Source organism: Brachypodium distachyon, chromosome 4, assembly GCF_000005505.3.
Source record: "Brachypodium distachyon strain Bd21 chromosome 4, Brachypodium_distachyon_v3.0, whole genome shotgun sequence".
Classification (NCBI taxonomy): Eukaryota; Viridiplantae; Streptophyta; class Magnoliopsida; order Poales; family Poaceae; genus Brachypodium; species Brachypodium distachyon.
In genome coordinates this window covers 42339058-42366998 of record NC_016134.3, presented here as the reverse complement: position 1 = coordinate 42366998, position 27941 = coordinate 42339058, and the positions used below count along the sequence as shown (strand labels likewise).

The 27941-nt window shown below is 47.9% G+C and overlaps 1 protein-coding gene and 2 non-coding genes across 3 annotated transcripts; all 3 read left to right on the top strand.

Moving 5' to 3' along the window:
• Nucleotides 1-3761: 3761 nt before the first annotated feature.
• On the top strand, nucleotides 3762-5766 carry LOC100829543 (HMG1/2-like protein). Its single transcript, XM_003578550.3, has 8 exons — nucleotides 3762-3884; nucleotides 4002-4047; nucleotides 4180-4257; nucleotides 4350-4407; nucleotides 4508-4552; nucleotides 5032-5112; nucleotides 5212-5286; nucleotides 5380-5766. The coding sequence occupies exons 2-8, from the start codon at nucleotides 4010-4012 to the stop codon at nucleotides 5389-5391; spliced, it is 387 nt and encodes a 128-aa protein (XP_003578598.1). The 5' UTR covers nucleotides 3762-3884; nucleotides 4002-4009; the 3' UTR covers nucleotides 5392-5766.
• An 869-nt stretch (nucleotides 5767-6635) lies between these two features.
• TRNAT-CGU lies at nucleotides 6636-6707 on the top strand. Its single transcript has one exon. It is a non-coding gene; the product is annotated as a tRNA-Thr (tRNA).
• A 16151-nt stretch (nucleotides 6708-22858) lies between these two features.
• Nucleotides 22859-26131, top strand: LOC100827322. The gene is made up of 7 exons (XR_002966284.1): nucleotides 22859-24291; nucleotides 24382-24477; nucleotides 24595-24789; nucleotides 24892-25099; nucleotides 25180-25417; nucleotides 25505-25649; nucleotides 25755-26131. It is a non-coding gene; the product is annotated as a G-type lectin S-receptor-like serine/threonine-protein kinase At1g11300 (transcript).
• Nucleotides 26132-27941: the final 1810 nt, after the last annotated feature.

Genomic DNA, 27941 nt, shown 5'->3' with positions numbered 1-27941 from the left:
CACCTTACAAAGCACATTGAGATTCGTAAACGCTATCTTCCTCCTACATGTATTTGGATCCGTATGCCCATTTTAATTTGGTATTCTTCAACAGTGCTGGGCCCACCATGTGCGTTTCTCTGCCCCCACATCCCCCCACGCTATCTTCCTCCTCCGCCTTTCTCTCTCACTTTTCTCTCCCCTGCTCCCGTCCGACAGTGGCGACCGCCAATTGCTGCTCTCGTTCGCTGCCAGCTCTGCCCTTGTCCACTCCGACCTTGTCCATTTCGACTAGAAGAACCCGTCCGCCTGCTCCTCCTGCGCCATGGATGTTGTCGGGGTTCGGCCGGCTCCAGAACGAGCCACCGTTCTCGAGATTCTAGCGGCTGGATGCCGGAGTTGGGGAAGACGCTGCAGTTGGAGGTTGTTGGAGCCGGACCCCGTGAAGATGAACTCGGTGAAGATGTCGGCGGCGCCATGGACGAGCTCCGCCATAAGAGAGAGGGGGGGGGGTGCTGGCTGGCGGTGGCGGCGTGGTGCAGTTGTGCTCGGGCGTGGGGGTGGCAGTACCCCGGCGGCTTTTTCGTGCCCGTGCAGGGGCCGGCAGCACCACGCGTCCGCGTCCTGCTGACCGTGGCCACACCGTGGACGAGCTCCGAACTGCGGCAACGGATCATGGCCACACCGTGGCCGAGCTCTGAACTCCGGCGGCCCTCCCCCTCCTCCGACGATTTGCAGCTTCATTTATTGCCTCGTCCCGCCGCCCTTGAGTTCTTGCTCGAACATGATGGCCGGGGGCCGGGGGGGGGGGGGAGAGAATACCCAGCCAGGGCGCGTTTGATGTTGAACTGGACACGCCCATGGCCGCCTCCATCTCCGGCTACGCCGCCGTCCCGCATCGGTCGAGGTCCCTGTTCCGACCGCCATGGGCTGTTGGGTGAGAGAGAGAAGGGGGGGGAGAGGGAGGCGACATTGCTGTGGAGAGGGCAGACAGAAGAAAGAAGAAAGGGGGGTTGGAATCCACGTGCGTGGTCCCCACGTACACCACTGCCATGTATTGCAAATGTATTTTGAAAACCGAAAATCAGGGGCACAGATCCCAAAAACAAGGTGGGCGGCTCAGATTTCGGGTGTGATTGCCACCCGGAGCAAAAAACCCGCTCTCAGTAATTATGTGTCTATTTTGCACCCGAATTATAAAAACTGTTCATTCATCATAGCATAGGAAAGAATACAATACAGAGAGAGAGCACCTTGCATCAACACCTCATAATAAGGATAGAGTATAAAATTACAAACCAAATCCTTAAGGCCATCGTCCTTCTTGCTTCGGCCGCACAGCTCTGTTGCATCCCGATAGCTGCCACCGGGACCAGGACATTAGCTCGCTCTGCAAGATGGCTCGAGCGCGCCAGCACCAACTCCGGAATAGTTGCAGAGAGCGTTGGAGCTTCCTTCTCTGAGCAAATTGAGATATACTGCCTCGCATAAGGAGGACGCACAAAGATAGCGTCGATTCCACCATGGGTAGAGTAATGTTCTTATACTCCGTATAAAAAACCTCCTAGACATGGTTGCCCCCCTAGGAGATTCAATGAATCCTCATATAGAGATACAATTGGGTGCTTAATAGTTCGACACATCGTTAACGGTGAAGACAAATAGAGGACCAAATCCACCATTGAAGAGATAAATCGTTCCAATTTTTTGAATGAATATAGTGTTTGGAGAACATTGATTGCCCTGTCTTGTTATGCATGCAGATAAGGAAAAAGGAAGCGGTTTCGACCGAATTCCGGGGTATGTGGAAGCAAGTCAGGAGGCCGTTGCTTAAAATATATAAATGAGTGGGCGCCGTATTGTACCGCATCATAGCTGTAAGCATTACGCCGATTAAAGTGGAATCACCGGTACACGAAACCATTATGACTACATCCACATGCAATTGCCACGCTATAAAACCCAAAAACGACATGATCATCATCTTAGGCTAGTACCAATGTCAATGAAGCCTTAACCGTGAAAGAAGAGCTTGTGTATGGAAATAGAAAAGCAAGTACGTTTCGACCTTTTTGATAGTATCTCAGCCACCATGTTTATGATGCCTTGAACCAGAAAAATGGAAGGTTCTCGCTATATTGGTGAGTTTTCAACCGAAAATCATAAATTTCCACATATTTATTTGTGGCTTGTCAGAACTTCTCTTATGAATCAACCACATGAAGACTTGAGTTTCTAGAATTGCTTGTAATGAATTGCTTAAAGGGAAATCTAATATTGTGTGTAATCCACCCGATACAAACATGCATCATCGATGACGGAGTAGGAAATGTAGGCCAACGAGGACTGTCACGATAGACCTATATCCAAGTCATGGTCGAGAGATCACAACAACACATCATAGGGACCAAGACTGTTATCGTTTGTATCGGGTGCACCACGTTTGATGTTTAGGTAGTACTTTTTGGCTGCTAAAAAAATGGTGAAATGTAATAAAATAGTTCCACATTTGAGCATCATGCATTCTCATGTTTAGTTCCTATAATACATGAATCTATTTGATTCCTCAAAAGAGAATACAATACTTCCTTAGGAAAATGTATGGACTATTTGCTCTGCACCAAACACTAACTTACAGTATAAGATACTACTTACTTTATACGTCAGTGTTTAAATAGAGACAATTAATGGCATCGTAGAGCATCCTCTAAGTTCCGGCATTCTAATGTACTCACTCCGTCCCGAATTAACTGACGTGGATTTGTATAAAAATACGTCAGTCAATTTGGGACGGAAGGAGGCACGCTCGCATTTTCCTACATCGTCAATTTAGCTAACTAAATATTAATTAAAAAACTAAAAAATTATATTATTAGAAATTTTTTCGATAACGAGTCTAATGATGTAATTTTTGTTAAAAACATACATATTTAATTAATCAAATTGAGAATTTAGCGATGCATGCGTGTCTCATATTATGGAACGGAGGTAGTACTAAACACCACCTTGCAGAAGAACGAGAGTCGATCATATAGCATATGTTCTCGCACGAGTAAAATAGATCAAAAACAATGTTTGTGCAGGATACATGGGACATTTTACGGACAACGTGACGAGTATTTTCATTGTACTCACTCCGTTCCTTAAAAATTGGCATATTAGCTTTCATTAAGACAAGGATTTGATCACAAATTACTATGGCAAGGTGTGGTTTATATGACATGAAATTAGTATCGCTAAATTCGTTATCGAAAGTACTTCATGTCATATAAACAACACTTTAACATAATAATTTGTGTTCAAAGACTTGTCTTAATGAAAACTAATATGCCGTTCTTTAAGTAACGGGATGAGTAAGCCTCTAAAAATAACTCCGATATACTCCCTAGTACAATATCCGACTCGATCACTCGATCGAGGAATACCAAAAGATACGGCCTTGTTCTGTCGAGAAATAAATAAATGCGGGTTCAATGAGTCGTGCGCCAGGAAACTTCTACCACGTCCGTAAACTCTTCGAAACTGCCCAGACTGCCCCCCATCCGAGAAGCACAGGCAGAGAAAACACACCGTAAATACTCCGTAAAGAACCTACAAACTCCAATGACAGGTGGGCCATAAGACTGACAGCTGGACAGGAGCCCCGCGGGTAAGCGCAAACAGTGTAGCGGAAGCTCTAGCCGACTGCAGTTCGCCCGCACGGCCAATGAGAGAAGAGCGCGCGGATCGTTGACGTGGCGAAATTTTTCGGGGAACCCCGCGCAAACTCCCGCCTCTCACCCGCCTTTAAAGCCCGCCCCCAATCGCCTCCCTCCTCCTGTCCTCCAGCCCTCCAAATCGCATCGTAGTCGAAAGCACGCAGCACCCATCTCCCCAACCTAGCACTAACGCGCTCCGATCCGAAGGTACCGTGAGTTCGAGATCAATCTATATCTGTTTCTTAGAACATCCGATTTCATGCTGTTGTGATTTCGGTTGTGCTGTTTCTGATGGTTTAGATCTGGGTTGGTTTGGTGTTGCAGGCTGCGAGATGAAGGCGAGGGTGAGGTCCAGCGGCGGCGACTCCAGGTTAGTGTCTGATTGATCAGATCTCCCCTCTACCTGTTCGATTTCCGTGGTTCTGTTCGAGTGTTTCGCCTCTATTTCGCGTCGGTTTTGATTCGATTTGCTCTTGGTGTCTTGCACTTGTTGGTGGCATAGGCTCTCGGTGAGGAAGACAAAGGCCGAGAAGGACCCGAACCAGCCAAAGAGGCCCCCGAGCGCGTTCTTCGTCTTCATGTAAGCTCAGATCCGTTCTGGTTTTCGTGTTGTTTGTCACTCTGTGGTGTCGCGTTCTGATCGACATTTTTGCTATGCATTCGTTTCCGCAGGGAGGGGTTCAGGAAGGACTACAAGGAGAAGCACCCTGACGTCAAGCAAGTCTCCGTGGTAAGGATCGTTTTCTCCGCCTGAGTTCATCCCCTCGTTCGAACCGTTGTGACGATTTAAATTCTACGTTCTGATACCGGCTGGTTTTGGTGGGACGCAGGTTGGTAAAGCCGGTGGTGCGGAGTGGAAGTCCCTGTCCGATGCTGTAAGTTGTTTCCTCAAACTGCAGGGTCCGCTGGCTCTTTCGGTCTGGTTTCATTGTTTTCTCATTTGATGTCATGCGATTTCGATCTGATTCCATTGTCTGCTGATTTGATGTCACTTGTAATTTTGTAATTTTGTTCAGTTTACGTTTTTTGTCGTTCATATCTCGGGTTTACTTGTTCCAGGAGGGTTAGGTTCAAATTGGGGATCCACTGGATGTGTAGTTCTGGTCGTGTGGTTCAAATTTATGGTGAATTTGTTAAAATGTGTCATTTCGTTTAAAATTTACCCATCTCCTTTTCGATTCTAATTGGTGATAAACTTTTAGTACTTGCAACATCTTGTTCGCCCGTTCAAATTTTCGATACCGTTCCGCACAATTCGTTTCCCTTTTGCTCGTCTTTTCACAGCTGTTCAGTTCAGTGTTTCCATTGCCTTGTGCTAGCTTCGCCCGACTAACATATCTCGTTTGTAACGCAGGAGAAAGCTCCTTTTGTTGCCAAGGCCGAGAAGCTCAAGGCTGAGTACAACAAGAAGATGGTCGCCTACAACAACCCTCAGGTACCGATGCGCGCTCTCAGCTCCTCATCGAACACCGTCGTCAGAATCGAGATGATCACATTGTTCTCATATGTGCGGTTTGTGCTTTTACCCTTGCAGGCAGGAGGCCAGGAAGCGTCTGGTGACTCGGACAAGTCCAAGTCCGAGGTTAACGACGAGGCTGACGGGAGCGAGGTGAGATAGAGACACCCACCCCATAATCCCTTTCCGACAATTTCAGTCAACCTCACCTCACTGACGAGAATGTCTGAAACATCCTGTATGCAGGCTGACGAGTGATGCGGATCGGATTTCACCAAGCTGCCACAGTACTGGATGGAAACCTCTGGAGCTTTGCTGTTGCTGTTCCTGGCTAGTGTCTCTGATGGATGGTTGCCTTTAGTTTAGCATAGTCCCTCCCTTTCTTTCAGGTTGCTGTTAGGATGGACAATGAATCGTAGCTTTAGTCTGGCTCATGTCACTGTCGCCTTCCTGGATCGGAGTGGGGAAGTTCTAGTCAAGTTTATAGGGTTGGGCGCTTGGTCATCCATTGTTATTTCACTCTGTTATGTCTGTACCTACAAAAGTACCCGTGGCTGTTTGTTTGAAGTCTCAGATCTCAATAGATGGTGTTAAACTGTTCATTTCTGAAGCAAAAATAGTAATTACTCAAAAGATTTGCTTGTTTGTGTTTACCCCGCGCCCGTATCTGTTCTTTTGATTGCGCTTGTGGATTTGCCCTGGCATTCTGTCGGGGAAGTTTCTGATTTGTTTCTAGCGAGACTAGTCTGAAATTCTGTTGTACAAAACATTCCATTTATCAGTTATTATCCTTTGTCTGTCTTCAATAGCTGCCGATGTCAGCAGGCTACAGCATTCCGGTCCTTTTTTACTATTTGGCAAACATAGAGTAGACTATTACAGTTCTTCTGTTAATCCTTTTAGAACCTGTAATTCGTTTACCTGCGATGCACAGCTGTATCTTGTATTCTTCTGAAAAGACTCCGAAGTACCCGAGGTTTCAGCAAGATGGAGAGTTGGAAACATGTCCGTTCCCTTTCTCCCTATACTCATTCTGGCTGCAGCTATCGGGAGAATCTGCGATGTGCTCGCCAAGTTCTAATCTGTGTATGTGTATGCTTGCCTTTTGTTTAACTGATTTTGGACTTTGTTGGATCTGGAAGCTGCCATGTGCCCCATGTGGTACCTTTTTAATAACTGCATGAAAACTCATCTGGATTTGGTCGGCCGGTGCTCTACTGTCGGGCACGTTTCAGTCGGGTGCTCTGCTAGACTGCTACTACTGCGTGTCACCGGCGTGACGCATCGTCAGAGCGATATACTCCTATATAGTCAAACTCACAACTATCTTGTCATGCCACTAACCACATGGCAAATGTGGTTAGCAATTAAAAATACAATTAAAAAAAATCTTGTCATGCCGCAACCGCTGATCCTTTGGCTGCAAGTGCAAGAACGGGAACGGGAAAAAGGTCTTGACAAATAAAATACAAATTAATTTTCTTTAAAACATATTACTGATAGCTTCCGTAGCATAGTGGTATTGCGTTCGCTTCGTAAGCGAAAGGTCGTGAGTTCGATCCTCGCCGGGAGCTTATAACAGTTTTTGCATTAGCTCGAGTCTTTTAACTCATCGTGTTAGCTTTGTTCTAAGTTTTTTTAGTAAAATCTATGACTCTAAATTAGTTATGTTCAATCATCATGATTTATAATCCGTATTTGCATAGTACGGAAGTAGTACTGAATCATACGGGAGCTTATAACAGTTTTTGCATTAGCTCGAGTCTTTTAACTCATCGTGTTAGCTTTGTTCTAAGTTTTTTTAGTAAAATCTATGACTCTAAATTAGTTATGTTCAATCATCATGATTTATAATCCGTATTTGCATAGTACGGAAGTAGTACTGAATCATACGAAAGCAAAAACCAGACAAGATTTTTGAACAATGTACACTAGAATCTGACAACCACCCTAGGATTTTTTTTTTAGATCAACATCAACCCATGCTACCTTGGAATCATGTACTCCCTCCCTCCCAAAATAAGTAATTTTGATTTGAATATATAGATTTTTATATAAAATCCACGGTCACTTGTTTTGGAATATTTTGGACGGAGGAAGTAGTTTTATTCTAATTAATTTCAGCATACGGTACTTTTCCAGTTGTAGGTGCTCACTCCGTCCCCTTATGATGATTGAGCAGGGGGATGGTGCCTCGTGTGAGAGACCTGACTGGGCGTTACTCTGGAAGTGCCATTGTCCTCCTAAAGTGAAGATGTTTGCATGGCAACTAGCGCGGAAATGCGGAATGCACTGGCTACTCAATCAAACCTGCAGAGAAGAGACAGGCGCGGAATGCACTGGCCACTCAATCGAACCAGCTATTGACGACCCCAAAGATTGTTGAAACTTGAAAAACTCATAACTAATTCAATTCATATATTTTTTATTCTTTTACTAAATCAAAATCAAAATCAAAACTTGTTGGAGTCTTGAGGACGTTCTCCAGTCTCCAGAGTCAGAGGCACCGTTCTCAATTCCACATGCATGCTGGACCTGAGAGGGAAGAGAGAGTACGTATAGAGAGGAACGAGATTAATTAGATGGGTACAACTTTTATCATATACTAGCAGGTGTGTCCGCGCGTTGCTACGGGTCAACAAATCACAAACTATTTTTTTTCTGTGTAGGCAGCTCATGACGCCGTCGAGATCGACATGCGGGCATGGTGGCGTCGGTTGTAAGACGGAGAAGGAGAAATCGTGAATAAGACGGGAGGAAAAGAAAACAGGGGGCAGTAGTATATTGGTTGAGCCTCTGGAATTCCTGCCGCCTCCGCCGCCCCTCCTAGCTCATGGCCCCCCTACCCAGCGCCTGTTCGTGGTTTCTCCTCCCGCGGTGGCTGCGCCGACGCCTGCAGTGGTTGTGTCACCGCCCTCGCCGCCGGCGCCCGAGGCTGCCCCCGCTTCACCGACCAGCGCCTCGTCCGTCTCCAGCGAGGATCCCTGATGGCGTCCGAGCAGTTCGAGGGCCTCTGCGCGGCGCGGACCCGATGGTCTCGAAGTTCGACTCGTACTGCGCCAAGGTGGTGGCCTCGCCACTCTCTTTCCCGGCGAGCTCCGACGTGGCGGCGGTGCCGGGGAATCACGGTCTGGGCCCTCAGGCTCCCTTCGCCGGTCGGTGATGGGCGCGCCGCCACCACCACCGACGTCATTGACATGCTCGTCCCAGACTCCCCCGCGCCCGACGACCACACGACTACTGATGAGGTCATCCGCTCCCTGTTCGCCGTGCCTCCCTCCTGCGTGCTCGGAGCCTCGCCGCCGCCGCTTCCGCGGCCGCCCAAGGAGCTGCCCGCGATCACCCCGCGCCGCAGCGCTCGTCAGGCGGGGAAGCCCTCCTCCACTGTCCGCCAGCGCCCCGACACTGCCGCTGCTGCGCTGATCCAGCGATTCAAGGAGCCTCTCTCTGAAGTTGATGTGGACGGCCTCGCCGTTCTTACCAGGATCGACCGCAACGCTCTCCACCGTGCCGCAGCTCAGGCCTCCGCCACCAGCGTCGCCTCGCCGGCGAACTAATTTGTAGTTTCCCCATGTTATGCTATCTTAGTTGTTTAGGTGGCGGCCGGCCCCATGCCGGTCCTTTGGTAGTTATGTTAGGGTTCGACGGCTTGCTATTGGAGAACGATCTGTTTGGGGCTATTGGCTGTCGATCGTCTCCACCCCATGTATGTTTTGAATGAATTTTCAGGTCTCAGGACCCTTGGTGGACTCTATCCAGTCCACCCGTTTGGCCCATCATGATCTGAAATTTGGTCCAGGATGCGGTACTGAATAGTGTAAATACTGGGCCATTTCCTATGTGTACCTGGGCCATTTGCGATGAGACCTGGGCCATTTATGATGGCAAGCTGGACCATTCCGAAATACTGGGCCCCACCTTCCCCAAAAAATCCCCTTTACTATCCTCTCCCCCTGCTCATCCTCCCTCGCCAGCGGCTCCCGGCGGTGAACTGACCAGGTTCGGACGGCCCCTTCGTGGCCATGGACACGGAGTTCTCGGCTAGGTCCCTGCGTTTTCACACATGCGTGGCCATGGTGCAAGATCTTTTTTTGTGCAAGATTTCTTCCCTGCGTTTATTTGTGCAAGTTTTCACACATGCGTGATTCCCTGATGAAGATTTGCTGCTTCAAGATTGTTGCAAGACTTTTTTTGGTTTCGGTTTTTTTCCGTGGGCATGCGGGAAGATTTGTTGATGCGATTTCTATGAGTTTAACTCCTAACTGTCTGTGGCCATGCGGCAAATTTTCTTGATTTTGTTTGAGTTTAGCTTTTGCAGTTTGCTTCTGTTGTTCACATTTATTTTTGGGGATTGTTGTTGAATTTGTTGATTGACAAAAATTTGGCGCAGATCCAAGTTCTATCCAAAATTGGTTCAGATTCAAGTTCCTAATTATGTTTAATTAATATTTTGTTGATGAACTGGTTCGGCTTAAAATTGATGCATGTGTGCCAAAAAATTGAATGGAGATTATGCATAATGCTTCAAAATTTGACCTCTGGTTTACCTGTGAAGCTGGGCCAAAATCGGTGGCAGCGTGAGTTAGCTGGACCAAAAAAGTTGTTTTGCATAAATGTGATGGATCAGATGACCGTTGCGACAGAAATACGGGTTGCATACATAGAGGCCAGGATAGAATACTAAAGGTACAAATCCACCGGGGCAGACCGATGGCAAAAACAACGCAAGGGATTGAGTCCCCCAAGGATCCCGAGGGACCTACAAGTAATATTCGGGTGTACTCGTGCTAGTATTAGTTTCTGTCGCGTTTCGTCAATGCTCCGCCCCAAATTGACGCCATCTGTCCGATTGTTTGCTGGAACGTCCGCGGCCTCAATAACGCGGCTCGCCGCGCGGCCGTCTGTGAGTTGGCCTCCAACGCCAAAGCCGGCATCCCTTGCATTCAGGAAACAAAGTTGTCCGCGATCGACGCTTCCCTAGCCTGTGAGATTGCAGGCCCCTCCCGCCAGCCCTTCGTGTGCCTGCCCGCCGACGGCACGTGGGGCGGCGTGGCCCTTTTTTGGAACCCCGACGTGGTCGCCATCTCCAACCCCCAGATCCTCTCTTTCTCCATTACGGTCGTCGTCACCATCAATGTTTCCGGCCTAGCGTTTCTTCTATCCACCGTCTACGGTCCAGCCGAAGATGCCCGCAAGCCCGCCTTCCTCCAAGAGATGGCCGTCATCTCTCCGCGCCCTGGGGAACCCTGCTGGTTGATTTTCGCCGATTTCAACCTAATCTACGAAGCAAGAGACAAGAGCAACCTCAACCTTAGTCGTCGCCTCATGGGCTAATTCCGCGCGGACATTGATCAGGCTGAGCTTTTCGAATTGAGATGCGTCAACCGAAACTTCTCCTGGACTAACGAGCAGCAGCACCCCACCCTCGTCAAGCTTGATCGATTCTTCTGTAACTCCGCTTGGGACGCGCTCTTCTCCTCCTATGCCGTTCACGCCCTTTCCATCTCGCGCTCGGATCACTGTCCTCTTCTTCTTGCCGGCTTCAGCTTGCTGCCGAGGAAAGCACGCTTTCGTTTCGAGAATTTTTGGCCGCATCACCCGGGCTTCTTCGATGCTACGATTGAGGCCTGGAGCCAGGAGGTGGACTCCGCCAATCCTCTTCGTCGTATTCACGTCAAAGGAGCAAAGGAATCTTTAGTGATTCCCGCTTCCAGCTTCACCTTGCTCTGGAACTCGTGCTATGGCTCGACGTCGCTCAGGAAGGCTGCATCCTCTCGGCCCTAGAATTTCACCTCCGCCGCGCCCTCAAAGCTAGGATCCCTGGGCTCGCCGCGATCGAGCGCTCCCGCCGTCGCCGGGTCTGGCTCAAAGAAAGCGACGCCAACTCCAGATTCTTCCACATCAAGGTAAACTTTAGGCACCGAAGAAATTTCCTTCACCAGATTGCCAACGATTCCGGTGTGCACGTGGCGCATGACGACAAAGCTCAGGCCCTGCTCCAGCATTTCACTGCCGTTCTTGGTTCGACTTCCCCGCGCTCCCATTCTTTTGCGTGGTCCGAGCTCAACCTGCCGACCCTTCCCCCGGTCGGCATCGACCTCCCTTTCTCGATGGACGAGATTTGGGTCGCCATCCGGGACTCGCCTGCTGAAACGCGCCCGGGCTAGACGGCTTCACAACGCGTGTTCTACCGCTCCTGTTGGCAGATTATCAAGCTCAACCTCCTTGCTGCTTTCAACCACCTCCATTGTCTCGCTAGTGGAAATTTCTCTACTCTCAGCTCAGCCTTCATTTTCTCGCTGCCCAAGATAGCCCAAATTAACAGTGTCCACGACCTGCGCCATATTAGCCTTATTCACTCGTTCGCCAAGCTCTTCTCCAAAGTACCCGCCTACTGCCTGTCCCCCTTCATGGAGGGGCTCATCTCTCCCTCTTAGAGCGCCTTCCTCACGACCCACTGCATCCACGACAACTTCCTTTTCGTTCGAAACGCGGCGTGCACTCTCCACCGCGGGAAAAAGCCAGCCCTGCTTATGAAGCTCGATTTCGCCAAACCTTTCGACTCCGTGTCTTGGGAATATCTTCTAGAACTCCTCCAACGACTCGGCTTCCCGGCTCGATGGCGTGACTGGATTGCGCTCCTCCTCTCCACCGCCTCATCCTCGGTGCTTCTCAATGGCACCATCGGCGCCTCGATCCCTCACCGTCGCGGCCTGCGCCCGGGAGACCAGCTCTCTCTGCTTCTCTTCATCCTCGCCATCGACCCGCTGTAGCGCCTCTTTCAACGCGGCACAGAGCTCAGCGGTCTCTCCCCGCTACCCCTGAAGAAGCAGCTCCGCGCGGCGGCCTCTACGCAGATGACGCCATCATCTTCCTTAACCCTGTGCGCACCGACGTGCTCTTCGTTCTCCATCTGCTGCATGAATTCGGTCTCGCCACGGGCCTGCGCATTAATCCTGGCAAGTGTGAGGTGGCCGCAATCCGATGCGACGATACCAACCTCGACGATGTCCTTCTGCATTTCCATGGGATACATGTCGATTTCCCCATTCGCTACCTAGGCCTCCCCATGTCCCTCAAACGGATCAAGAGCGCTCACCTTCAACACATCCTGGATCATGCCCGTGCTCGCCTGGCTTGTTGGCGGGGAAGATGGATTAGCACCAGTGGGTGCCGTATGCTCTCACCAACTCTGTGCTTAGCGCCCTCCCGGTGTTTGCCATGAACGCGCTCAAGCTTCCCCGAAATTTCATTAGCACCCTCAATAAGATCCGCCGACGTTTCCTTTGGGGTGTTGATGATAATGAGCTCGCTTGGGGCAAGTGCAAGGTTAGTTGGTCTAGGGTTTGCTCTCCTCTTGCGCACGGCGGGATGGGAGTCATGAATTTGGATGCTTTTGGTAGGGCCATTCGTCTACTATAGCTCTGGCTCGAGTGGCGAGCGTCGGATCGGCCTTGGGTCGGCACGCCTACTCCCTGCGACGAGGTTGACCGCGACCTTTCGCAGATGCTACCCGTGTCACCATCGGCAACGGCTCTACCGCCAGTTTCTGGTATTCCACCTGGTTTGGTGGACGGCCGCTCCAGCTGGCTTTCCCGCAACTGCATGCCCTCTCCCGATGCAAGAATCTCTCGATCGTCCAAGCTGTCACCGATCATCGTTGGGTCCGCGACTTGCGTCGCGACCTGCCTACCGACGCCCTCCACGAGTTCATCTCTGCCTGGCGTGATCTGCACGCGATCTCCCTCCAGCCTGAGACTCCGGATGCCATTCGTTGGACCCTGACCGCAGACGGCTCTTACTCTTCTAGCTCCGCCTACAAGCTCCACTTTATCGGCGTCACGCTCTCATCGCTTCCCTAGACCGTCTAGCACGTCTGGGCGCCGCCGAAGCACAAATGTTTCGCTTGGCTTCTGTTTCAGAACCGTCTTTTGTGTGCGGATCGTCTGCAACGGCGCGGCTGGCCCAACTGCTACTTCTGTCCTCTCCGTCGTCGGAACCTGGAGACGCCCTTCCCCCTCTTCGTCGAGTGCTCGTTCTCCAGCATGCTCTGGTGCGAGATTGCACTCTGGCCTAACTGTCGTGCCCTTGCTACGGCCATCCATGGGGCCACGTCGATCCAGGACTTCCACGACCGCCTCATGAAATCATACAGTGCAAACCTAAGCAAAGGGCTTGGGTCCTTGTTCATCCTGGTGTGCCACTCGATTTGGCGCGAGCGCAATTCAAGAGTTTTCCATGACAAGGCCACCGGCATGTGTCAGATCGCTACTTTCAAGCGCAAGACCGGGCTTTCGTCGGCGCAAAGGCTCTCAGGAAACTTCTCTGGAACCCCCCTGAAATCCTCCTCAGTCTCCCCTGGCCACCTTCGTTTCTTTCTTTTGTTTCCGCTCCTTTTTTCTCTTTGGCCTAGGGCAAACCCTGTAATTATCTCTGCCTGCTAATGCATTGGAAAGCCAACGTTTGCTGGACCTTTTAAAAAAAGGATAATTGGTGCAAGAAATCCACAAGACCATTACGCAGCAATGAGAAGAGTAGCATAGTAGACCTTCAGATTAGCTGCATTCTTTTATAGAAAACTAGAAATATAGTAACCAACTGCTTATGAGTTTCAAATTCGACACACCATACCGTTGCATGCAAAGTATTACCAAGTAACGTCCTTGCTTAATACTAGCCAGGGGAGGCAAAAATGGGATGGATGATGGAAAATCTTGGAGTTGTCCTTCATGCTCTTCAACTGAGATTCCAACTTCAGCCATTTTTTTATAACTTTGTCGCATTCTCAATAATCTGCGAATCTATCTGGAGAAAAAGGCAAATAGGATAAATCACCAAGACAGTATATAATAACAACATTGTCATTGCATGGCCAAACTCGCGAGAAGGCATAGTTGATAGAATACAAGTTGAATCATAAACATAAATAGCTGCACCAGAAGCAAAGCGGCGATTGTAGCGGTGCCGGTATCCTACGAACCGTCCATTCGCGCTATGAGATCAACGCACGCCCGAGTCGGTATTTCAATTATGGAAATTTATACATCGGTTCGGTCGCAAGATGTATTGTACTTGTTGCTACCCAGCCCACTTGAGTTTGTCACTGTCCTTCACGGAGCAGATATTTTGGCTGGTTTCCATCGTACTGTCATCTCTCTCCCAGTCTCCCTCTGCCATCGCGTTGTTCCCTCCCTCCTATCGCCGGAGGTGTCTAGCATCGTCGCCACCTGTGCCACTGCCGCAGGGAGCTTCATCGACGCGCCGACATGCTGTTCTTCCCCGGATCCATTTCCGCCCCAATTTCTTTCCCGCAGTGCGCTGTCGTGCCGTTCTTCCCAATGGTCGCGAGCCACTGGACCGAGCTGCCACGCAATTCTTCCTCGGATCCATGGCTGCCCCAATTTCTTTCCCGGAGTGCGCCGTTGTGCCGTTCTTCCCAAGATCACGAGCAGCTGGAGTGCGCCGCCGCCGCGTTGTTCTCTAGATCCGGCGGGATCCGCGGCTGACACGTCCGCTAGAGTGCGTGATGCGAGTAGATGGGCAGGCCTTGGCACACAGTGCAGGGCTATGGCGAGCGATGTCAGGAAGTGGCGATGCGGTTTGAGTTCCTGTGCGTGCCGTGCTGTGAAGAAGATATCCAGTGCTCCCACCCCTTAGGGTGTTACCGTGCTCCCAATGCACGGCAGCACCTCTAAAAAGTTTTCAAAATTTTCAAAATAAATTGAATGGGTTCATATGATATGTGTCTACCATGTCACAAAGTTTCAACTCCAAATTCATTATACACAGAGAGAAAAAAAAAAGACAAATGCAAACATGAATAGTGTTAGAAATTTTGTCTTTTTGTGTTTTTATCTTTTTGCGACCTACTCGCATCTGGATTTGTCCTTTTTGTTTTTCTATGCATATGATGAATTTGGATTTGAAACTTTGTGACATGATAGACACATATCTTACAAAGCTACTCAATTTATATCAAAAAATTCGAAAACTGAGCACGCTCGCATCCTAAGGGGTGGGAGCACTGGATATCTTCTACCGTGCTGTGAAGAGAAGAAGAGAACTGAGAAAGAGAATAAGTTACACGTGAGAGTATGACATGTGGGGTCACCTGATTGATTTCGTTTCCAACTTTGAACTTAGACGTTTGGTGGTTTCTGCAAATAATTTGAAAGTTCAAATGAAGTCCGAATCCAATGAAATTTTGAGGGTTGGTTTAGGATGGTGTTATCCACCTCCAGTAAAATTCTCAATTATTTTGGAGCAAGTTTGAAATTCAGGGATTTATGTGACTTCGAAAATCGTTTAATTCAAAAAGGGTATTAAAGTAATTCCGCTTAACTTGAAATTTTGTAGAGGCTCGAACTATATTTATGTGAGCTTGTACAAAAAGTTTTAGGTCGACGGGACAAGGTTGAAGATGTTTTATTTCACAAAGGTTTGAAAAGGTGTTTAAGAATGATGACCGCAAAGTTTTAAATCGATGCACAACCAATATAAGTAATGATGACATGATGCAATATTTTAGATTATTATTATTTTTATTGGTATGTGGTATATGAAATTAGGTGGTATCTCGCTAGTATATTTCATTGGTACTTGGTATATGAATGGTATATTTATTTGTTATATGGTATATGAATGGTATATTTCATTAGCATGTGGTATATGATATTACGGTGTTATATGATATACAAATGATATACTACATTCGTATGGTATATGATATTACAACGGTATCTCACTGGTATATCTTATTTTTACATGGTATATGAATGGTATATTTATTTGTTATGTGGTATATGAATGGTATATTTCATTGGTATGTGGTATTTGATATTACGGTGTTATATGATATACAAATGGTATGCTACATTCGTATGGTATATGATATTACAACGGTATCTCATTGGTATATTTTATTGGTACATGGTGTATGAATAGTATATTTCTCTGCTTTGTGGTATATGAATGGTATATTTCATTGGTAATGTGGTATATGATATTACGGTGTTATATGATATACAAATGGTACACTACATTCGTATGGTATATGATATTGCAACGGTATCTCACTAGTATATTTTATTGGTACATGGTATATTTATTTGGTATGTGGTATTTGAATGATATATTTCATTGGTATGTGGTATATGATATACAAATGGTATATTTCGACAAATTTGAGAACTATAGTGTAATGACCCAAAAATTGATATACAAATGGTATGTTGGGCAACACAAGGCGGTGCGTGGCTAGCGCGGCATGCGCGCCATCGGTAGGTGACCGAGCTGGTGGAGAACTACAGTGTGATGATTAATATAGGATCATTTTAAGATTAAGCATGCATCATGTAATCATCTCATGTATTAATTATTGTTGCATCAATTTAGAACTCGCGCGGACTAAACCCCTTTTCAAACCTATGTGAAATAACCCACTTTTCTACTTCGTCTTTTTGACATGTAACTTTTTGTACAAACTCACATATATGCAAGATGAGCACATGCAAAATTTCGCGTCAATCAAAATTAGTTTACTAGCCCTTTTAACTTAAACCATATTTAAATCTCAGAGTTTCAAATTTGCTACAAAATTTTTGAAACGTTTACTGAAGGTGGATGTTCCCATCTTAAGCCAACCCCCAAAGTTTCATCAAAATCTGAGTTGGTTTGAACCCTTACATAATTTGTACAAACCTCAAAATGTGTTAGTACAGGATTAGAAAAGTTTCATCAAATTTGTACAGACCTCCTCAAATTTGCTCACACACACTAGCGCCAGCGCCCGTCGCTGGCTCGCTGCCCGCCTGGCCCCGCACCTTGCTTGGGCCCCGCTCGTCACGCCTCGAACAGAGGTCCAGAGCCCCGCGTCGCTCTTCTTTGGTGCTCCCTTTTCTTTTAGCACATGGTGGGACCCAGACTGAGATTACCACGTTGAATAAATGAGGGAACAAATGAATACTGAAGGATATACATAGCGTCCGGATACGTGGTGCATGCTGGCAGTGAACGATTGGTCCATCCCACGCCGGTAGAAACCGGCACCGCTAGAAAAGAGTTTACCGCACCAGAAGGGATTATAGCATCGCCAAAACGCAAGAAGCTGCAGCCGTCAGCGTAGGCATGTGGCGGCCGGAGTCTACCGAGGCTTAAGCCGCTAACTGAGGAGCCTATACGTGGAACGATTGTATTACCTGCCACAACAAACTAAGACACTGGAAAGTAGAAACATTGCCATGGGTTTAGGGCAGTAAGAAAAGAATTAAAAAAAAAGAGTTTTTACAGTATTGGTACTCCCAAAACACAAGATGGAGTACCATACAAATCTGTCCGTTCATCTGCAAGGGCAGTCTGGGCATTTCCGCAACCCGCAGGTCATCTTGGACTTTCACGTACTCCTTTCAATCAACCAAGCCCAAGGTCTCGTGGATCGTCAAGTCTCCTGCGTGCCCAAGCCGTTGGCCGTGGGAGCAAGCGTCAGTGCTGACCCTTGGCCTTCGGCACTGTGTGCAGGCCGCACTCTGTCGTGTCTCCCGCTCTCCGCCGCCGTCCTGATCTCTACTGTTTGGCCCAGTTTACCTTTTGACCAAACCTAGCTCTGGTCCGCGCCCTGACGGCGATGCTCGTGTCTTCAGAAACGGAGAAGGCGGCGGCTCGACGAGCATACTTGCGCCGGCGGGGGGAGCGTCCTCGTCCCTTGCATACTTGCGCCGGCCGGTGATGGATCAAAGCCTGGCGCCACACCTCCTCAGGATTAGGGTTCATCTCCGGTTCATGACTTTTTTAGATGGCGTAAATCAAAACATTCACGCCTGAGTTTTGGCACAATATTTAGTGTTGGATTATCAAAATAACTCCGCGAGAGAAAAAAAACTTCTTATGATTACGATTTTGCCCCTCATATCGTGGTACTCCGTCTATTCTTGAGGTAGTACTCCAGACAACTTGTAGTGGAGTACCGGACAATATTAGCCATTAGATCGTGACTAATGGATGGATCATATTAAATGTGGGGTACCGTAAAAGAGCTCTAAAAAAAGAGGAAAAATCTCCGTCGCCGTACCAATTGCAATCAAGAGAGGCTGAGATCTTTGATTTGTGAACTAAGGAATCAATCAAGATGGAACAGAATCTAAAAAATGAGCAGCGCCAGACGTGAGGAGGCTGAGATATTTGATTTGACTAAAGATGTTTTGCAGCATAGAGGGTGGAAAAGGGATTCCAAATGTCAGTTCTGTGGGATGGATGAATCAATTGATCATCTTTTCCTCCAGTGTACTTTAGCTTGATTCTTATGAAATATTCTAAATTGTTCTTTCAATTTAAATTCTTAGCCGGATACTGTTGATCAAATTTGGACTGGATGGATGCAGGCTTTTTCTGGCAATGTTAGGAAATTGGTTATGGTAGGGGTTGCAGGATTACTGTGGGTACTCTGGAACACTAGAAATGATGCCTGTTGTAGATCTGCTGGTTTGACTTCTCCTTTTGGTATCATTAAGATATTATTTTTTTGACCAAATATCATTAAGATATTCTCCTTTTGGTATCATTAAGAGATTCTGTTATTGGCTCAATCTTTGGTCTGTTCTGCAGAGAAAGGAAGCAAGCAGAAATCTTCTGCGGTGGGGGGTAAGACTGGTTGAAGTTGTCGCCAAGGAAATTTTTGAAACAGCGAAAGGATGGCATCCTCTTTGTCGTCGCATCATGGCGGGCTGAAGTTTCGCCGTCTCTGCTTTTCTGCTTTGTCTGGTCTCTGCCTTCGCTAGGGAGGTAGTGGAGGAGGAGAAGTTCAGGTTACATGAAGTGAAGGAACTATTGCTGCAGCAAGAACATTTATCTGAATCTACTGACTAGGAGCTCTATGAATTGTAGTATGTTTTCTCTTTCTCTGCTGTTGCTAGTATCATTTCTAGACCTGCTGGTGATCTGAACTTCGCGCTGAATGTTTTTCTTCTTTTTCTTACTTTTGTCTATTTGTGTAGAAGACTATCGTTTCTTTAATGGAAACAGGAGGGGGTCCCTCTTTTTCAAAAAAAAAAGGCGTGAGGAGGCACATGGCGGCCGGTGGATCGTTCTGGCCTCACTGGCCCCACACCTCCCTGTAGTCTCAGCCTGGATGTCGCCGGACTGCACCTCCTTAGCTGCGGAGCTTCACCTCTAGCAACGGGGCCACCGGGGGACACCGTGGTTGGGGAAGAGGGGGGGGGGGGCGCCGTGGTTAGGGCAGAGGGAGGACGTCGTGGTTAGGGCAGAGGGAGGACACCGACGCTCCAATGCTGCCGATCGTGCCGGATCCACATCTGCAGCGCCAAGCAACCCATCAGAAGTTCAGAACCCATAGCGCAATACGCAAGTGCCCAGAGCAATGCCGACAACAGCTCTACATATATAGGCGCCATGAGAAGCCACCAGAAAGATGGTTACCGCCTCCCATACGCCAACTCATGGACTTTGGAACCCTCCGAAGAACCAGTGCAGCGACCACCCTAACACGCATCGACGTGCATGAAACACCGCGCACGTCAAGGCCGTGACGTCAGCCCAGAGCGCTGACGATCAAAGTAAAGCGGAAATTGTTGGGAATATGCCCTAGAGGCAATCATGTATGATGTAATTCCCAATGTATTCATAAAGATTATTAAGTTGTCCTTGTTTGAACATCTGATATGTATCATTGAATATGTGATTTGATTGTGGAACTATGTATTCATGTTGTTCATACTAAATTGTCCTTAGTCATTTAGGTTGTGCTGAACACATAACCTAAACTAATGTGAAAGTTGGCTGATGACTCGGTTCCACTTGTCATGGGCATGGTGATGTCATTCCAGCTTACACGGACTCGGCTAAAGAGTTTAGCGAGTCGGACTGACCCATATTGAGATGCAACGAGTAGGTCGTCATTTGCATGTCTCAATCAATGTAATCCTTAGACCTGAGGTTATCGCACAATCCGAGTTGTGGATCACCAACTTAGGTTCTGTTAAACGTTGTTCCGTAACAGGGCAGTTATAAAGGCAGAGTTCGAGTTGACTGAGAATCAAGCTATGTGATGTGGATAACCAAGATGGGATTTTGCCCCTCCGACTGGAGAGATATTCTCTGGGCCCTCTCGAGTGATATGATTCGGGAAGCATGGCCATGCGCGACTCGGTTAACTGTTAACTGGGTCGATCGACTAAGAGTTAGTCGGATGAATCGCATATCACAGATCGAGAAGAGAGTTGAACTATTAAAGGGATGACGATTAATCGCCTATAGTTCGACAAGGTATATCGTGAGGCAAAAGGGACTAAGACGTATGTCACATTGGAAGGTACGTCGTCATGACTCGATGGTACTTGGGAGTCGGCACGTTCTGCTAGGAGCCGCTACAGGTTGATCGATTGAGAGTCGGACTCCAATCGTGTCCAAGTCGCCATGAGCCTGCGGGGTCACACACTTAAGAGCGGAAGCAAGTATTTGGTCGGGTTGGACCCAAACCGGAAATGGACTGACAATGCGAGTTCGACTCGCAGAGTGGATGGGCCACAAGTGCTGAAGCCCACTTCCACTCGGTATATAAGCAGGGGCGTGGGATGCCTAAGGGGCACGGTTCGCCACTCTCATGCGTTGAGAACCCTAGCCCCATTCAGTCCAACCATCGCACCGGACCTAGCAGTCCGCCGCCGGAGCTCCTCCTCGCATGTGTGGATACCGGCAGAGGTGCTGTACGTTCAGCACTTCGACGATCGCGGGATTGGATCGGCTGGATCGGATCGAGGGACTGCACTGCATCAAGGCGCTGCATCGATAATCCGCAACTGCGCGTCTAGTGGTAATCCTCGTGGCCTTCTACCTCGGCTAGATCTTGGGAGTTCGTGTAGAAAAAGTTTTTGTTTATCTCTACGCGCCCCTTCAGAAATGGTGCCACTGGTGGCATTTGCGCCCACGGTGCTGGCTACATGTTTGGCCTTCTCCATCTTCCTCTTGGTTAATGTCTTTTGCTTTAAATTAAAAAACCTAACAACTTTTGCTCTTCTCTCTTTTTTTTTTGTTAGGCACTCGGACTTTTTTCCTTTTGTAAGTATATGAACTATACCTTATAAGTACATTATGGTACATGGATAAATACATTATGGTGCATGGCATGTATTTTATCAGATTTTGAGTACCTCGAGTATATGCACTTAGGAGACGAGTACATCGTATGGTACATCACAGCTATTAAAAAAAATCATAGCATGAACATCTGTGATAATTTGGTACCATACCTCTTATGAGACGAGTACATCATATCGTACATCATATGTACCTTAACCAAGAAACAAGTACGTAGATAAAAAAAATCAAAATCATGAATAAACAATACATAGATCATTATGAGACGAGTACATCATATCGTACTTCGCATGTATCTTAACCAATAAACAAGTACATAGATCAAATAAAATAAAAAACATCAGGAAACAAGTACATAGATCAAATTTGTTTGTCCGTTGCAACACACAAACATTACATTATTTGGTAACCGGTGTATTTTAAAGGCTGTGGCAAAGCACGAAAAAAAACCCTATTATAACGGTAAGATCGATGAGCCGAACCAAGGCAGGCAAGGTAGCTACTTGGTGAACACCTAAAAAAAAAGGTACTCCAGCTTCTTGGTGAAAAAAAGGGCAGGCAATATAGCTAGCAGACTAACACGCGTCGCAGGCCGGCAGATCGGCGGGCCCGGCAATGCGCGTACGGCGAAAGGGCGCCGGCCAGTGTTCCCGTTCACGCAGGCAGTCGACTACGAGGATGGCAGCACCGAGCAGGCAGATGAGCCCCGTCACCCCATAGAAGATCTTGAGAAACTTGGGGGCGCCGGGATTGATCACGCCCGTGTCGACGAGAAGAAAGAGGATGAAGATGACGACAAAGGTCACGGACAAGCCGACACGGGCCACGAACAACTCGTCCTCCTCCTCCTCCGGACGATCCTCCACTCGGTTATTCCCTGTTCTTGACGACGATCCCATCTTCTCTCTCCGATCTAAATCAAATTCGTTAATTTGGTAGTAGTATCAAACTTAACCAAGTGTTGTATCTTCGATCGAGGCAGGCGATTCAATCGGTCTGGGGAGCATCAAGAGATCCAAGGCATCGATCGAGCTGCATACAGGAGTCACTAAATATAGCTGCTGCCGGAATTACGTGATGCGTTCGGATTGGCTTTCTTATTGGAGATCAGTTCGGATTTGCCTAATTTGCCTAATCGGAGTATATTACACGAAGCGACGACCGACCAGCGAGGCCGCACCCCGCGACTAGGCCGGACGTGGGTGGGTGACTGGGTAGAGCTCTCGCTGGGCCATTAATTCCCGTGGCCCGTGGGCCTCAATTACAAAGCTAAAAGGTTTGTTTCCCTAGAAAAATAGGGTAAAGTTTGTTTGGATTCAACCGTGCCGCGGTTTGACCAGCTGGGTTCACACGAGCACGATGACTATCGCCGTATCGCGCTCTGCTCCGACGTGGACAGCTGAGATGTCAAATCCAAAACACTCTGAGCTCCTACCGCAGGATTCAAGAACTATGCATTTTTCAGCCATCTGCTTTCGTAATCCACGCGATCGAATGCTGGAACGGGTCCGATCAAGGCTTGTAAACAACAGCATGTCAGCATCAACAACGAAATAGTAGTACGAGTCACTGTGTACGACTAGCGGATTACATTCCTTTCCACATGCTCGTACGTACAGTACAACAGAAGTTTTTTGGGCCTGTCCGATCGACCAATGGACCGGTGGGCTCTCGCGTGCTCCATCACTATCCTGATCCTTGTGATCTTCCTGCCGTTGCGTGCGGCCGACGACCGCCTCGTCCCCGGCAAGCCGCTCTCCCCTGGCGCTACCATCGTCTCCGACGACGGCGCCTTCGCCCTGGGTTTCTTCAGCCCCTCCAACTCCACTACTCCGGCAAGGCTGTACGTCGGCATATGGTACAACGGCATCCCCGAGCTCACCGTGGTGTGGGTCGCCAACCGAGAAACCCCGGCCACAAACACTACTAACTCCTCCTCCGCGCCCACGCTCTCCCTCACCGACACCTCCAGCCTCGTCCTCTCCGACGGCGGCCGCGTCCTTTGGACGACGACGCCTGAGACCGACGTGGCCGCAGCTCCGGCGGCGACGGCGGTGCTCCTGAACAGCGGCAACCTGGTCCTCCGCTCGGCAAACGGCACCACGCTGTGGCAGAGCTTCGACCACCCGACGGACACGTTCCTGCCGGGCATGAAGATCCGGATGAGGTACAGGACGCGCGCCGGCGACCGCCTGGTGTCCTGGAACGCGCCCGGCGACCCTTCGCCGGGGCGCTTCTCCTACGGCGGCGACCCGGCCACGTCCCTCCAGGTGTTCCTCTGGGATGGCGCGCGCCCGGTCGCCCGCAGCGCGCCGTGGAACGGGTACCTGGTGAAGAGCGAGCGCCGGTACCAGCCGCCACCGGCGGGCGCGGCCAAGGACAACGCCAGCAGCGCCGCGGCCATCGTCGTCTACCTGGCAATCGTCGACGGAGACGACGAGATCTACCTCACCTACACGCTCTCCGACGGCGCCGGGCGCACCAGGTACGTGGTGACGCACTCCGGCACTTACCAGCTCCAGAGCTGGAGCGCCGCCTCGTCATCGTGGGCCGTCCTCGCGCACTGGCCGTCCACGGAATGCAGCCGCTACGGCCACTGCGGCCCGTACGGGTACTGCGACGAGACGGCGGCGGCGCCATCGTCCCCGACGTGCGCGTGCCTCGAAGGCTTCGAGCCGGCGAGCGCAGGGGAGTGGGGCCAGGGGAAGTTCTCGGAGGGGTGCCGGCGGAAGGAACCGCTGCTTGGGTGCGGCAACGACGGCGGCTTCTTGGCGTTGCCGGGGATGAAGTCACCCGACGGGTTCGCGGTGGTCGGCGGGGACCGGGGCGGCACGCTGGAGGAGTGCGCGGCGGAGTGCGGCCGCAACTGCTCGTGCGTGGCGTACGCGTACGCCAACCTGGGCAGCAGCGACGCCGGGAAGTCGCCGCGGCGAAACTTGACGAGGTGCCTCGTGTGGGCCGGCGGGCTGATTGACGACGGGAAGGTCGGCGCCGAGGCGCTCGGCAGCTACACGCTCTATCTCCGCATTGCAGGCCTGGACGCAACGGATGGTACCAATTCTTGATCTGAATTTCTTGTTTTCACAGATGTATTTCCATTTATTTCGTGCGATGTGCTATGTGTGTGTACGTTTTGCACAGGTAAACACAGCACCACGGTTAAGATTTCTCTGCCAGTTTTGGGCGGTACTATTGTGATCCTCATGTGCATTTTCCTGGCATGGCTAAAATTGCAAGGTACCTTAGTACGTATAGGGTTATTTCCTGATGATAAAGTCCATTTGACCATCTCTTGTGGATTAAATTGCAAGGTATATTTCCTGAATTGAAATGTTTATGAAATTGTGGGAGCAGGGAAGAACAGGAAAAAGAGAAAGCAGAAGATGATAGACATTGGATAGTATGAGTATCTCTTATGAACTTGGGAAAGGAAACCCTCCACGCGATCATGAATTCCCATTTGTAAGATTTGAGGAAATTGCCATAGCAACGCACAACTTCTCTGAAACGTGTGTAATTGGACAAGGAGGCTTTGGAAAAGTATACAAGGTAAGTAGTTCGATAGTAGTTTCCTATCCTCTGTTCTTAAATCGGTAAAATTGAGTTGCTCACAAGACAAATCCGGATATAAATTTCCACACAACTCCGTAGGGAATGTTAGGTGGCCAAGAAGTTGCTGTCAAGAGGCTAAGCAAGGATTCACAGCAAGGGATAAAGGAATTCAAGAATGAAGTAATTCTAATTGCCAAATTGCAACACAGAAACTTGGTTCGGCTTCTTGGATGTTGTGGGGAGGGAGATGAAAAGTTGTTGATTTACGAGTATCTGCCTAACAAGAGCTTAGATGCTACCATTTTTGGTACATACTCTTGCAACACACGTCATGATTTCCTAAGACGAATCTAAAACACATTTTCTTACATTTGTTTCTGGCCACAGATGATTCAAGAAAATTGTTGTTGGATTGGGCGACGCGGTTTAATATAATCAAAGGGGTTGCAAGGGGACTTCTTTACCTCCACCAAGATTCAAGATTGACCATAATTCACAGAGATCTAAAAGCTGGAAATGTTTTGTTAGATGCAGATATGAAACCCAAGATAGCGGATTTTGGTATGGCGAGAATCTTCGGTGACAACCAGCAAAATGCAAATACTCAACGCGTTGTTGGAACATAGTGAGTAGAATTTTCATTGTAACTTGTAAATAAATCCAAATTAATCTCGTTCAACATATAACTCTTGCAAATGAAATGATCAAACAATGGCTACATGACTCCTGAGTATGCAATGGAAGGCATATTCTCTACCAAGTCCGACATCTATAGCTTCGGTGTGTTACTATTGGAGGTTGTAACCGGCAAACGGAGAAGCTCCGCTACCATGGACTACCCTAACCTCATAATCTATGTGAGTATATATGGAAAGAACTCTAAAGTTGTATAAATACAAACATAGTTGTTGAAAAATGTTTAACAACCAAAACGAAAAAATATGCAATGTTTTTTTTTGCAGTCTTGGAGTATGTGGAAGGAAGGAAAGACGAAGGAATTGCTGGACTCATCTATCATGGACACTTCTTCATCGGATGAAGTGTTGCTTTGCATCCACGTAGCTCTCTTATGTGTCCAGGAAAATCCAGATGATAGGCCGGCCATGTCAGCCGTAGTGTTTGTCTTGGAGAACGGAAGCACAACATTGCCGGTGCCTAATCGCCCTGCATACTTTGCGCGGCGGAGCGCTGAAATGGAGCAAATCGGAGTTGATATTCAGAACTCTGTGAACAATTTTACTCTTACTGAGATACAAGGGCGATGAAATAATAATCATACAATTATATAGTTGTATATATTTATCAGAAAAGATATGCAGAACAGTATCGGTCCAAAAAAAGACGCACTCGACAAAATTGTCATGCATGCTATTCCCTTCTTTCCATATTATAAAGCATATGATTTTTGTCTTAAGTCAAACTTTTAAAAGTTTGACCAAATTTATAAGAAAAAACTATCAACCTATGATACGAAACAAATAACAATAAACAACCTTGAAATATATTTCATCACAATTCATCTTTGCCGCGTCGAAGATTTGGCAACTATTACGGTCCCTCCTTTCAAACACTCCCGAGGACATATAGCATGTGCTGGGTCGATTGTTTCCGGGATATGCCGTAAGCCCGTAAGATCCTCTCACAAACCAATTATCCACCCAGGCGAGTGTAAACTCGATAACGAATTTTGACCAAGTTACACGTGATCATCAAAGGATAGCCACTAATCATTACACATGCCCACTTTTTTTTGCTGGTAACACACATGTGCTAGCCCCTCGCCGGCAAGACATCAGCCGTGAGGATTTTTTATAGCAGTCTTTCTTTCAAGGTTTGAACCCTCTAATGCTACTTAATCAGCCACAGCTCCCGCGTGGCTCGGAATACCAATATTATCCTACTACCTCCGATTCATATTAATTGTTTTAAATTTGTCCAAATATGGATGTATCTATGCTTAAAAATCGTCTGGATACATGTAAGATTTTGACAATTAATATGGATCGAAGGAAGTACCAACGAAGTGGGAAGAGGAACAAATTAATGTCAACTCGAGCCAAGTCTGAAATAGCCTGACGAAGTCATCATGCAGCTTCCAGTCGTCGATGTTTTTCTTGCCGAGAAAAGTCGTCGATGTTTTGATTTCTCTATTCCCAAATTGTCACAATTTTGCTTATTGTACAATGTATATTATATATTATCTTGCTATTTCTCTATTCATCATTCCTTGTTAGGTTTAATATTCCTGTATAGCAGAATAAAGTACTCCGTATTCCAGTTTAGTGTGGAATTTTTCGTTTCTGACATCTTAGTGGGTGCACGTCCTGGAGGCTGGAGCTGGACGTACGTTGTCCGTTCAAACACTCAGCAACCTGTGTTGGTGTTGGCACATTGATTGCCCATTGTTAAGCCATGTTTCCACTGCAATCTTCCTAGATATCGTCCTTCTCTTTAGGAAAAGATTTTGCTAACCCATGTTTCTTAGAAACTGAAAGGTGAAAACAGATTTTGGACCAGATTAATAGTTCCATTTTGCTAAACGCACGGGCGCCTGCTTTTGTTCTGAAAAGCACCCGCCTTGTACTCCTCTGATTTTTTAATAAAGTTCGGCCACCAGCCGTTCGAAAAAATATATTTTTAAAGTTCAGATTACATGGAACTTGATCATGTCAGCGACTTTTGGCTCTATGCAAGCATGGACCAGACTATAAGCCGCAAAGCACACTTATAGATGGCACACGGTCACTACTTGATTCCACTCATTCTATCATATCATTGGAAGAACGATGGAATGCATACGTGACCCATAAATTTGATGGTGCGGTCTGATTTAGTTCTCTTTATTGCAATCTGCTCTCATGGGTCCTCAAAGTTGCATTATACGTCCATATACAATCTTTATACCCTATGACCTCGCATTCTGACACAATCACTTATCAAACTCGTGGGATGACAGGTCGAGCTGTTTTTTTATATAAACTCCCTACCTCTAGAGCTGCAAAATGCGACCATCAGGATACCCTTTGACCATCCTTAGTTCAACTAAATGGATTAAAATTTTAAAATGACACAATTTTTTAAAAACTAGTTCATTTATTTGAACTAAAGAGAATTAAAAGATACCTTAAAGGTCACGGTGTTGCACCTCT

Excerpts from the sequence above, each read along its gene's own strand:
- LOC100829543 (XM_003578550.3), top strand. The coding sequence starts at position 4,010 with ATGAAGGCGAGGGTGAGGTCCAGCGGCGGCGACTCCAG. Across the intron at positions 4,408-4,507 it reads ACGTCAAGCAAGTCTCCGTG|GTTGGTAAAGCCGGTGGTGC; the intron begins GTAAGGATCGTT and ends GGTGGGACGCAG. Across the intron at positions 4,553-5,031 it reads GGAAGTCCCTGTCCGATGCT|GAGAAAGCTCCTTTTGTTGC; the intron begins GTAAGTTGTTTC and ends TTTGTAACGCAG.